Here is a 12,361-nt window from a genome sequence, read left to right as displayed (position 1 = left end):
ACAAAGTATATGTCCTAAACGACTTACCAAAACTATAGTTTGTTAACAAGAAATTTGTTGTGAGGTTGAAAAACAAGTTAATGACTCCAACCTAAGTGTATGTTAACTTGCGACTTCAACTGTATAAAGTCAGAAAATCTGCTGTCTCAGCCACTGCCTGTCACAAAAGGAGTATCCCAAAACTCAATCCTAGGCCCCACGCTCTTCTCAATTCACATCAACAACATAGCTCACACAGTAGGAAGCTCTCTCATCCATTTATATGCAGAGGAACAGTCTCATACTCAACTGGCTCCTCCCCAGATGTGTTAAATGCTCTACAACAAAGCTTTCTTAGTGTCCAACAAGCTTTCTCTGCCCTTAACCTTGTTCTGAACACCTCCAAAACAAAAGTCATGTGGTTTGGTAAGAAGAATGCCCCTCTCCCCACAGGTGTTATTGCTACCTCTGAGGGTTTAGAGCTTGAGGTAGTCATCTCATTCAAGTACTGGGAAGTATGGCTAGACAGTACACTGTCCTTCTCTCACCACATTTCAAAGCTGCAGGCTAAAGTTAAATCTAGACTTGGTTTCATCTATCGTAATCGCTCCTCTTTCACCCCAGCTGCCAACTAACCCTGATTCCAATGACCGTCCTACCCATGCTAGATTACAGAGACATAATTTATAGATCGGCAGGTAAGGGTGCTCTTGAGCGACTAGATGTTCTTTACCATTCGGCCATCAGATTTGCCACCAATGCTCCTTTTGATACATCACTGCACTCTATCCTCCTGTGTAAACTGGTCATCTCTGTATAACCGTTGCAAGACCCACTGGATGATGCTTATTTATAAAACCCTCTTAGGCCTCACTCCCCCCCTATCTGAGATATCTACTGCAGCCCTCATCCTCCACAATACAACAGCTGTTCTGCCAGCCACATTCTGTTAAAGGTCCCCAAAGCGCACACATCCGTGTCGCTCGTCTTTTCAGTTCGCTGCAGCTAGCAACTGGAACGAGCTGCAACAAACACTCAAATTGGACAGTTTTATCTCAATCTCTTCATTCAAATAATCAATTATGGACACTGACGGTTGTGGCTGCATTGTGTGATGTATTGTTGTCTACCTTCTTGGCCTTTGTACTGTTGTCTGTGCCCTATAATGTTTGTACCATGTTGTCATGTGTTTCTGCCATGCTATGTTGTCGTCTTATGTAGTCTCTCATCGTGATGTGTGTTTCGTCCTATTTATTTTAAATGTTTTTATTTTTAATCCCAGCCCCAGTAGGCCTTTTGGTAGGCCATAATTTTGGTAGGCCAGCGTTTTCCACCACCATCGACAAAACATCAAATTATATAATTTCTCATGGAAGAATGGTGTCGCACCCCTCCGATAGAGTTCCAGACATGCCAAGGCGCATTGAAGCTGTTCTGGCAGCTTGTGGTGACCCAACACCCTTTTAAGACGCTTTATATTGGAGTTTCCTTTATTTTGTCAGTTACTTGTATATCCAGTGGGATAATATATCCCCATCCATCCGTCTCGATCTTGTATGATTGTATCCAAAGGACTGTCTTCTGGATGTGTTAGCTGAACTACATTGATGCCAAAACCTTTTGTAATTAAATTTACATGTATCCCTTGCTGTCCATATTTCATGTGTAATGCAATTTGTTTGACGTCTTCATTTTGTTTAAATATGCATGCTTTCTATTTATTCAGACTAATATCACTAAGAATATCAGGCTTGAGCAACTGTGTTTCCATACAATTTTTTCCAGAGAAACATCACCGGATTTGGGTAGCCATCGAGCAACAATATTAACAAGCATTCTTTTGATCATTCGTCTTGCAGTTAGTCGTCATTAAACCCCCAAAACATAAATCAGTAAAAATGTCATTTATTTCAGCATGACACACTTCAAATGCGCAGAATAGGCGATTGAGAATGCTAAGTTAATTCCAAATATACTGTCGTTTGAGTAATTGTTTCTACATCTCATTTTGCCTATAGACTCAGTAAGGTAAGCACAGACATCAAAGAAAGCCTTGAACCACGGACTGCCAGTCTTCCAAGTGGAAAAGGCACCGTTTGTCTACACACGATGTAGGGCTGGTGCTACAAGAGAGACTGTACTAAAGAGTATTCATCCACATTAAATAATCCGTTTTTTATTTTATTACATTATTCAGTAGAGTCGGGCCCCGAATCCAAAAGTCTGTTTGATGGCTTCAAAGTAGTGTCTCTTCCAACCCTCCTTTGTCCGATCCTCCTCTACCGTCGGGACTCCTTTACATTCTACCTTCAGCTCAGTCTCATTGCCTCGATCCTTCATGTTCAGGGTAATAGTTGCATAGTGCTCTGGAAAAGGGAAATCAGAGCCAGTTTTAGAATCATTTGTTGCTAAAACAATAATATATCCAAGCCAGTTATGTTACTATCCAAGGTTTCTCAAGTCCAGTTGTGGGCACCCAACAGGGTATGCACATTTTTGTTCCTGCCCAGTATCAACACACTGGATCCAACTAATCATCATGCCTGTAATTAGTTGAATCAGGTGTGTTCGTTGTAGGATGGACCAAATCCTGTATACCCTGTGGGTGCCCAGGAGCAGAGTTGAGAAAGCAGTTAAGAATTGTAGAAATTACCCATATAAAAAAAATACTTAAGTAGAGAAATGCTGAAATTGACATCAAAAGTTGCCAAAGAACACACACAAATCAAGAGCACTACTGGGCAAGGTGGGGAAACCTACCACACGGCCAGGTCTTGAACCTCCATTTCATAACTATCTTTTCATCTGGGACCTAAGAAGTGGAAACCAAAACCAGTTAGATTTGGTATTTCTCTACCAACGGGTCATGATCAACAGAACATGATCTCAAGCAGATGCGTGTCCTCACCAGCTCCAGAAACTCTCCGTTGACGCTTCCCTCTAGCAGCTGAAACTTCCCTCCTTTGTCTCCGTCAACCACTGCTGCAGTATGGGTGAACGCCTGGACCATCTGCATTACGAGAGAGGAGACCATAGATTAGTCAAATCAGCACTGATTCCTATGCCTTCAGCCAGTTGTAGTCATGATTCAAAAGAGTTATGGGACGACAATTTAAAAAGTAGGTTGGCGTTATATTATAATAGGCAACATTTTTAAAGGGGAAGTAATCCACAGAGAGTTAAAGTCTAGTCTATTGAGGTTGCTCTTCGTTCCCTATTAAAAGCAACAGATGCAGTAAAATCCAACATAAGGGTATTTGTGTGAATAAAAATTATTTGCATTGGTGAAATTAATTGCAGTAGTGAAGTACAGGAGAAAAACAATCGCAAATCAAAATCTTGGTAGAACACTTTCCATTGAAGGCAAACACATGCACTCAAATATATACTTACTGGTTTTCTGTGCATAGTGTATTTATGCAAATTGTGTCATAATTCAGCTTTGTTACTACTAATACTTTGTAATGTCAAATTTGCGAAATAAACCGTTCTCTACTTCCTCAGTGACTGGGAAAGTACTGGGGTGTATTCATTAGTGCACACTGTAGAAAACCTTTTTGCAACGGGAATGTTTTGCAAAGAAAACCAAGTTAAGAGTTGATTTCCAAAATGCTATTAAACTTGTGTTTTTCATCAGAAATGATTGCCTATGGGTACCTTCATGTGTGTTAAATATTATGCTTCTCATTTATAGATTTTAGATAAATGAAACAATTGTTTTTGAAAAACACTATCATTGTTAGCTGGAATGGAATGTTTGTATCCTGTATATTTGACTCTGATATGTGGTTGTCTCACCTAGCTATCCTAAGATGAATGCACTAAGCTAAGTCGCTCTGGATAAGAGCATCTGCTAAATGACTAAAATGTGAAATGTAAATGTTTTAAATACAGATCTCATATGACAGTATTTCATAAATGTATAATTTGTACAGCTGTATTTGTTATGTTTGACTGTAAAACCTGAGGCAAATATACAGCATTTTGCTAAAAATCATGATTTGTCTTTCTGAAATGAAAACATCAAGTGATAGATTTTAAACAAATACATGTTTGTCATCACACAACCCAATGCCATGATTAGATTGTGAAAAAACTCTTTCATAAATTCTTTAAACAATAAATGTTAATTTACCAACATTTCTGAAAATGGATATATAGTTTTTTGGATATAAACTCTTCAAGTGTTTATCGGACAAGTTCAGGTTAGTCCCACCAGTTTCTGCCCTTACGCGTTCATTTGGTTCCTAGTGAATTCACCCCTGGATTGGTTTCCAAGCATATTACTTCAGCCTGTCATGTCTGGCCCAATCAGTGATGTTGGAGGAAAGGACACAAGGAAGGGAAGCTAGTATTTGACTACTTTACTACTCACGTCCTGGTTGATGAAGGTTCTGTACAGCTCGTCAGGTGAGGTGAGGAAGGTCTCCTTGAGACTAAACTTGCAGGTGGGGATCTTGACCCCTGTGCTAGGAGAGGGGGCCGATACGGAGGAGCCAATCTGGGGACGTAGACAAGCGTGATCATCCTGTTATTCATAAATTCTATGATTATGTACATTAGGTGAAGCTCACCTGATGCTCAATAAGCTTGAATACTTAAAATCCAGAACGTGGGAAATTCAGTAGATGGATTATGTATTGGATTCATTATGTGGCGCTTTACATCAATAAGGGGGATGGGGAAATCACTAAATTCACAACCTGTTGGAATTCTACTTGAACGGAAACTTATCAGTTGAATTCTTGCCAATAAAAAAAAGCATTCTCTAATTTCTTTAACATACAACATGTATGGAACATTTCCCACACGGTTTGTTATTGCTAGTAGGGTTTTAATCATGCTCATTAGCCCTTTGATACAATGATTCTTTGATTGTGTCTCAATTCTTCCCCCTTCTCCTTTTGTGTGTATTGGATTGACGTAAATATTAGCTGGAGAGTTTCCACCATTGTTAAATCCATGATGGAAGTGAAATAGAAAGGAGAAAGGTAGATAATGGAGACGTAAGGTAAGAAGGCAACTGCCACCCACCTGGGTTTTGTCCACTTTGACCTTTGTCTGCGTCTGCTGTGGCTTGCTCGCCACCCCATTCGCCGTTGGGAGGATCATGCCCTGAGTGAACTCTACAGTCATCGGAAAAGTTCCATTTCAATCAGTATCAAGCTAAACTATTAATATCTGTATAAAACAGGCACGAGGGTTAAATTGACTTTAATAAATAAATGCCTCACCGGATTTGAGGTGGTCCACATAGCTCCCCAGGGCAGCGCGCACTTTCTTCGCTCCCTCCTTCTTCATGAGTTCGGTGAGGGTTGTGTTGGGTTCATCTTTGCAAAGTGACACACTGATCTGTGCCCGGGGGGGGGGGGGGGAGGGGGGAGGCAAAGATTATACCCAATGTCATGTTAGGTGTGGTCTTGTTTTTTACCAAAAGTAATGCAAAGAAATAACATTACAACCAATAGCCATCACCAGTCAATGTGCAAATTAGCCTGACCAAACATGATCCTTAATGGCATTCTGTCATAACCTACATCTAGGTCGTCCATGTCATTTTCATCGGAGAGGTTGGGAACTTCGATGTTCCCTTTGTACTTGATTCCGGTTGTTGATGTTCCTGGGACAGAGCGAGAGAGAAAAAGATGTCATGAAGCCTACTTTGAAGAGACACTATGACAACCCACCCACTTCTCACTGAACCCCTGGGGCTTTGTGTGCTGAAGAATAGAATTACAGTCTCATTGCCATGGAAACCAGGGCTATGCTGCTCTTTAGTAGGCAAAACCCTCTGTTTCAAACAAAATGTAGGACACATTTGGCAGAAAATACACTGGCAGAAAACCTGACATATCTTACCATATGTTCAACATGAGTTCCATATAGAGTGATGTGTGTGTCTGCTAGTGGTCACTATACCAACATTTTACTAATGATGCAATACTAGGCCAAGTATCACAATACCGAGTTGTATCAGGATACCACGGTGGGGAAAAAATTCAGAGTAGCCTAGTTGTCCCGTTCGCCCTGTCCCCAGGACGCTTTTCTAAATCTTCTGAGCATGTGCTATGCAAAAACGTGTCAATTAAATTCACACTTCTACTTGTATAGAATACAGCATAGAATGGCTGTTCTGCTAATATTTGCAAAGACCTACCTTTGGCTGCAGGAATATACGTGCATGACCTGCATGTCATGGTGGCAGACTTCAGTAACACACCTCCCTCCTTCACAATGTCTCCCTCAAACACACACCAGTCTCTCTCCCACAAACACTGCTCCCAACTTTCAAAACACTAAGCACCAAACAGAACTTAAGGAGCACCAGAAGAGATCGGTTTTTGATATATTTTAGGCTTCCATTATTAGGTCTATATGAATCCTACCTTTTGAATCACATTTCATGAGTAGCAGAACCTTTTCCTTTCTTCCTGTGCCAATCAAATGTGTCTAAATCTACTGTCAAGTTACCAGGTTGTTAGCTAGCTAGGTAACATGACTGAACAACATTGTTTATTATCAAACCAATAATTAACGAGCCTGGATTAGTTTAAAACGGCCCGCGTCATGGTTTGTGAAATGATATAAAATGCGCGCGAATCCCGAAAAATAATAAAAGGCATCTCTGGTAATATGGGTCTTCTTTTTTGAACCGTTTAGGCTTTGCTGTAAAGCATGCTTGTCAATTTCCCCTCTCTGGCACTCAGAGGCTGCGTGACAGCGAACTTGCAGTCTACTCAGACTGGCCTGTACTTATGGCTTATAACAGCCGACTAAATGAAACAATGTATCATATCTTGCGTGCTGTTCCAATCTGACAAATATAACAGAAGACTCATCAGGGTCTGTGCATCCCCACTCTCCACCACGTCTAAATTATATTTTTTTTAAACTGATGGAGGAATAGATGTGCATGAAGAGCGGACGGAGAGAAGCGGTGAGTGAGGGCTGGAAGAGGACGTGGCTGGCTGATTACAGCTACCACAAGTGATATGCGCATACAAGTGAAGTGGATATTATTGGACCGGAGCTTACTAGTGGCTGTTGCTTAAATTCCACTGAATCTATTAACAAAACTAGGTGCCAGCAGGTTCATTTGATCGGTAAGGCCGAAACATTCAGTAGTATTATATGAAACGGTACTACGGTATTCTAAAATGTTGGCATCATCAGTATCATAACGTTTTAGTGCCGTGATACCGGTACACCGTGCAACACTAGTCTCTGCTGCACTCACCAGTCCACGTCGCCTTGACGTTCCACTCGTAGAAGTAGATGAGCTTCCCCTTGCGGTTGTTGATGGATGCCTCACCATCCAGCTTGGGGACGTCGGTGACCTCGCAGCTCCCCTCTGGGCCCTCCACGCGCAGCCCCAATAGGAGCTCCTTCAGCTTGTCTGTCGACCAGCCTGTCACATCTCGTTCGGTCCTATATATATATATATATATATATATATATATATACATACATACACACACACACACACACGAATATATTCAACTGTGTCGCATTCAATGGGAAACAGTCACTAACAGAAACAAGCATTTGTTATTGGAGGATTTCCAATATCATTCTTACGCAAGTGAATTGTTTCCTGTAGAAATATATTTCAGTTGTAGTTAAGGGGATTCATTGACAGCGTTTACTTAGCTCGCACCATGATCACAGCGAGGCAGACCATAATGTAACTTCCCCTGAATAAAAGTAATGATCAGGTAGAGGAAACATTTCACTCTCACGCTTTTCGGTTCAGAGGGTTGTGATCATTGCTACCGTTCTGTGTCAAGTGTTATAAATATCCCCCATCTGCACCAGTTGTACCCTGTCCCTGGTGCTCCAGAAATAGCTTTGCTTAAAACCCTTCAGTCAGTGCCACCAACTAGAACATTCCAGAGGCCTCTGGACAGACCATGGGGGGGAACAAACACTTGGGAGCCTAACACTCAGAAAACATTTTGATAACCGTGTGAATCTCTCCGACAAGGTGACTTATCAATATAGCATGCTCTATTTACACAGATTAGAAAATGATAATTACCATCAAAGTAGCTATCAAGCAAGACTGCAAGTCCCTGCACATCCTCTCTAGCTGACACCTACGCTGTCAACTCACTAGCTACCTTGATCCAAAATGAAAAGATACTCAAGTGTATTTACTGTTCCATATCTTATAACTACTATTTGTTTATGTATTTGGTCTTGTATAGAACACCATCCTAGTAGCAGTCTAGTATTTATAACATGCCATGAATGCTAAGCTTCTCCGCAAAAAGAACTAGCCATCTAGTTGATATTAGCCTCATAACCTTACTTCAGCTAACCAGACCCTCTTCTCCTTCAGCCAGTGGCAGTCTTTCCTTAACTATATGAACAACGCGATATCTACTTCAATTCATGGTGTCAGAATGCACTGCGGTATTAAAAGCAATTCAGAACTAACTTGTTGATATGTTCTGTTGCAGATTCAAACCCAGATGAACTCATTGGAGAATGTATCCATTATGAATAAGGGTATTTATTTGACAATGCACCGAGTCACCCATCAAATCACGTCAAACACCTGAACTCCAACAATTACATTGATTTCTTAAACAAAATAGTAAACAATGCATAGATATGCATAACATATAAACCTTTGAATTTAAGCCAACATTAAAAAATGATTTAATCATCAATGTCATAAACCTGGAACGTCAAAGAGCACAATATGAACTACTTTTATCTGAGAGCGCAGATTCTGCTTTTCCATTTTAGGAATTAGACCAGCACAAATAACAGAATAGTGTGATTTTGGTAGGCAAGTAACAAATTGAAATAGTATTTTTTATAAAACCTAGCCAACTCCAGGAGAATGAGAAACAAACTTACTCAAAACAAGGAAGCCATGCCTAAACACAGCTATAACAACACCCTCCTTGTCAATTTAACAGGTCCATGTTGCTGCTGTCAATTGTGAGCAGATTATTTACCACTGCATTCAGTCTGAACCCCAGAATAAGCAGCAGGACGACAAAATTACACAGGTGAAAAAAAGGTAGCAAAAACAGTACACCACAACACTTTTAAACATGTTACTGAGTCTAGATGTTATCAAATCAGGAGAAGAACAAGTGAAGGAAGCAGCATAGGGAAAATGGGTGAAGGTAGGGTGGGTTAATAGAGATAAGATTGAAACTCTCAAAGTTTTGAAAGTTGAGGGACCATAAAAGGTATAGTGTGGAGTAATGGTTAACTCGAGAGATGGTTGACCATAGAATAAACATAAAATGGGGTGCTTGTGTGCTTCTGCAGCCCTTTTAGGCCCATGTCCAGTCATACTCGGGGTCTCAGTGTGTGTCCCTTGACGTCATGCCGTCTCAGTTGCAGCATTCAATTCGTGGTCATCATGTGTCTATGAATTACAACATTGAAGACAATGAGTGATCACAGCATTTCCACAAATTGAGCCATAGACAATACAACTTAAGCATTGAGGACAGCATTTTGTTGACAACATGGTGGTTTACACTATGTCTACTGTGTGTGAATGATGGAAGAATCTTACACTCAAATGGACCTACAGCTGGTGTATGTGCTTCCTTAGACCTGCACATCAACCAGTACTGGGAACACTGGAGACTTGGAAAGCTTGCTCTCAAAGTGCTGCTTGAACGTCTTCGAGTCTGCATCTATAAACATCAAGTACAAAATGGAGGAAGTTAATCTGTGGCTTAGATTGAATTCAAAAGTTAACGAATTATAAACTAAGCAAAACGATGCAAAAAACAACTACTCATATGAAAGACTGTACCACACAGGCCAGTACAATAGCCTACACATGGAGAGGAACCTAAAGGCACATACAGTACTAACCAATACTACTCAACCGACAGACAGGGCAGGAGTGGACCAGGGCTGCAGTCTTCTGGTTGGCAGCAGCTGCCTTCTTAGCAGCCGCCGCCGCGGCATCAGTAAACAAGTTCAACTTGAGAGCATGTGTTATATATCAATAAACCCATGCAACATCTTCCTACAATGTCTGAAACTGACCAAAGCAGGAGAATAGTGTTCCAGGTTGAAACAGCTTGCCTAGTTGAGAGGTGGCAAGACTCAGGCACACCCACTGGTTCTGGAATAGAGAAGGTGCAAATAAGGTTTGCAGTTTGGCATCAATAACATGAGTGTAATTCTACCTCAATTAAACGTTTGAGTACCAATTCATTAAAAAAACTATATTAGGTAGGACTAAATAAGGTTACATAACATTGCATACTAATGATCTGTCCAGAGGATAACAGCAAACAATGTTTCCCCACAGTAAATTAAGCACACTTGACTCAAGAGGATGCTAAATCAGTCCATCTCTGAAACCTCCCAAAAAGCCAGACTAAAATAATACAGCTAGCTAGGGTAGCTATAAGTCAAGTAGGCTACCCACACACACAAGAATGCCTAGCCCTAGCTTTACCATCTAAGTTAAGTAGCAAGCTAGACTTAGTTTATAAAAGCCAAAGACAACTAAACTTGTTTTAATTCATTTCTCATGCATTTAAATGGCTAGAGAAACAAACGGTTAATGTAGCCATCTAGCCAGGCTAATGTTGCTAACTAGATAACAGGCAATTTCTTTTTAAAACTTGCCCAAGACAGTTAACATAAATGTCAATTTAAAACGAACCAATTTATGATTTACTAAATGAGGCCAACATTAGATAGTTAATCCAGAGATTCTTACCTTTGCCTCGATTTGGCAGTATTGTCCAGATCTTCAAGGCCCCGGTGAGTGTTAAGCTTGAGACAGGCATTTGTAGTTCTAGATGATAGCCGCATTAGACGGAACCCAAACCGGCAGCGCGCCTGCGCCATCGTGCATACATTTATTTTGTCCCCCAACACCAAACGCGATCACGACACGCGGGTTAAAATATCAAAACAAACTCTGAACCAATAACATTAATTTGGGGACAAGTCGAAAAGCATTAAACATGTATGACAATATCAAAGCGTCCCGGCAGGGTAAACCTACATGAAAACACAGCCCTTAATTGAAGCGTTTCTAAAATCCACAATGGGTCAAACGAAAGGTGGAAAAACGATTGGAACCATTTCTGTGTTTGACCGCTAGATTTTATGTGTATTACGACTATAGGTCGTCCACCAAATTCACACAGGAATATGAGTTACAGATCTTTCACTCATTGAAAGCAAGTCTAAGAAGCAGTAGATATGTTCTATGTGCACTATCTATTGCTTCCATTACTTAGGTTTCGTTTTTTGCATCTTTTACTTTTGGTATTGTACACCAGCTTCAAACAGCTGAAAATACAATATTTTTGGTTATGGGAAATATATTTCATAGCGGTTTAGATAGTACAATGATTCTCTACACTATACTTGCTTGTTTTGTCAGATTAACTGAAATGAGGTTAACTATTAGAATTTTAGCAACCAAGAAATGGCGGAGCTGCTTCTGCATAGTACATCTTTAAAACGCAGAAATAGTCTAGGGTAGAGAGCGACGGAAATCTCAACTCCGATCTCATAAAAAAAATAAAGGAGTTGAACGTTTCGTTCTCAGAAGAAAACGTAGGTGAGCGTTCCTCGGCTACGGTGGATAGGTACAGTACAGCTCAGATGCTGCTGTAGCCTCTCTCAACCCCTTACTTGATAACGACCTGCCGATAATCACCCTCACAAGAACATAAATGAAGATAGAAACGGAGGTGTAGGTTATGCAATGTATACAACAGCATAATCGAATCCCACAAAACATGCGATATTTGAAAAAGGCCTTTGCCGAATTCTTCTCAACTGGATCTGAGACAGTCTATCTAGCTGAAAAAAAGCACGCTAACGTTACTCACCAATGCCAGTTATTGACGTTTGTTGCATCGGCTCTCTCCTCCACGATCCAGCGTGGATCCCCTTCTCCCCATTTCGCCATGATGACAGCGGTGTCTAGTTAATGTGTTAGCTACAGTAGCTAATGTTACTTGATAGCTACTACAAAAAAAACTGTTCAAATGATTTCCTAAAGCTGGCTAACGTCAACTAGCTAAATGAATTAAATGCCTATAACCAAAAAGGTTGAAACGTGACGACGAGCTACACAGCTAGCCACAGGCTAACGTTGGTAATATCAACCTAGATGGCAAAGTGTAGCTCCTGTGTATTTTTAATTGACAAATAATTCAATTAATCGCTAACCAAAACATTAACTTTAGCTAAACCGACTGTAAATCCTTTGTATTTCATCTATCTAAAACTGCGTTATGGCCGTAGAAATGTACCTGAGCGCCGGTGTGCTTGGTTTTAGGACCCTGGTTTTTCTCGAAAACTCGTTTTGAAATGCAAGGAGCTTGCGCACTCGCCGTAGAAATTACTAGAAGCGGACTAGAAATTA

The 12,361-nt window shown here is 40.6% G+C and overlaps 1 protein-coding gene and 1 long non-coding RNA gene across 3 annotated transcripts; both read right to left on the bottom strand.

Annotated features, from left to right (window-relative positions):
• Positions 1-1,868: 1,868 nt before the first annotated feature.
• Positions 1,869-12,347, bottom strand: ahsa1a (AHA1, activator of heat shock protein ATPase homolog 1a). The gene is made up of 9 exons (XM_029733358.1): positions 11,823-12,347; positions 7,217-7,407; positions 5,517-5,599; positions 5,214-5,331; positions 5,014-5,105; positions 4,355-4,480; positions 2,888-2,989; positions 2,740-2,791; positions 1,869-2,345 (listed from the first exon to the last, which is right to left on the bottom strand). Exons 1-9 carry the CDS (start codon positions 11,900-11,902, stop codon positions 2,173-2,175), a joined length of 1,017 nt encoding a protein of 338 aa, XP_029589218.1. The 5' UTR covers positions 11,903-12,347; the 3' UTR covers positions 1,869-2,172.
• LOC115174631 (uncharacterized) lies at positions 8,473-11,816 on the bottom strand. Of its 2 annotated transcripts, none has more exons than XR_003871811.1 (4): positions 10,694-11,816; positions 9,832-10,087; positions 9,524-9,647; positions 8,473-9,370 (listed from the first exon to the last, which is right to left on the bottom strand). It is a non-coding gene; the product is annotated as an uncharacterized LOC115174631 (long non-coding RNA). The 2 variants fall into 2 exon arrangements; XR_003871812.1 differs by having other exon boundaries at positions 10,009-10,087.
• Positions 12,348-12,361: the final 14 nt, after the last annotated feature.

Source organism: Salmo trutta, chromosome 35 (genome assembly GCF_901001165.1).
Source record: "Salmo trutta chromosome 35, fSalTru1.1, whole genome shotgun sequence".
NCBI classification, from domain to species: domain Eukaryota; kingdom Metazoa; phylum Chordata; class Actinopteri; order Salmoniformes; family Salmonidae; genus Salmo; species Salmo trutta.
This window is presented reverse-complemented; position numbering and strand designations above follow the sequence as displayed.

Bases quoted from the DNA above. Each gene is read 5' to 3' on its own strand.
- ahsa1a (XM_029733358.1), bottom strand. From the start codon at position 11,902: ATGGCGAAATGGGGAGAAGGGGATCCACGCTGGATCGTGGAGGAGAGA. The intron at 4,481-5,013 runs GTGGGTGGCAGT...CTACGTCCCCAG, and splicing joins TCAAAGTGGACAAAACCCAG to ATTGGCTCCTCCGTATCGGC. The intron at 2,346-2,739 runs GTAGGTTTCCCC...TCCCTTTTCCAG, and splicing joins GTTCAAGACCTGGCCGTGTG to AGCACTATGCAACTATTACC.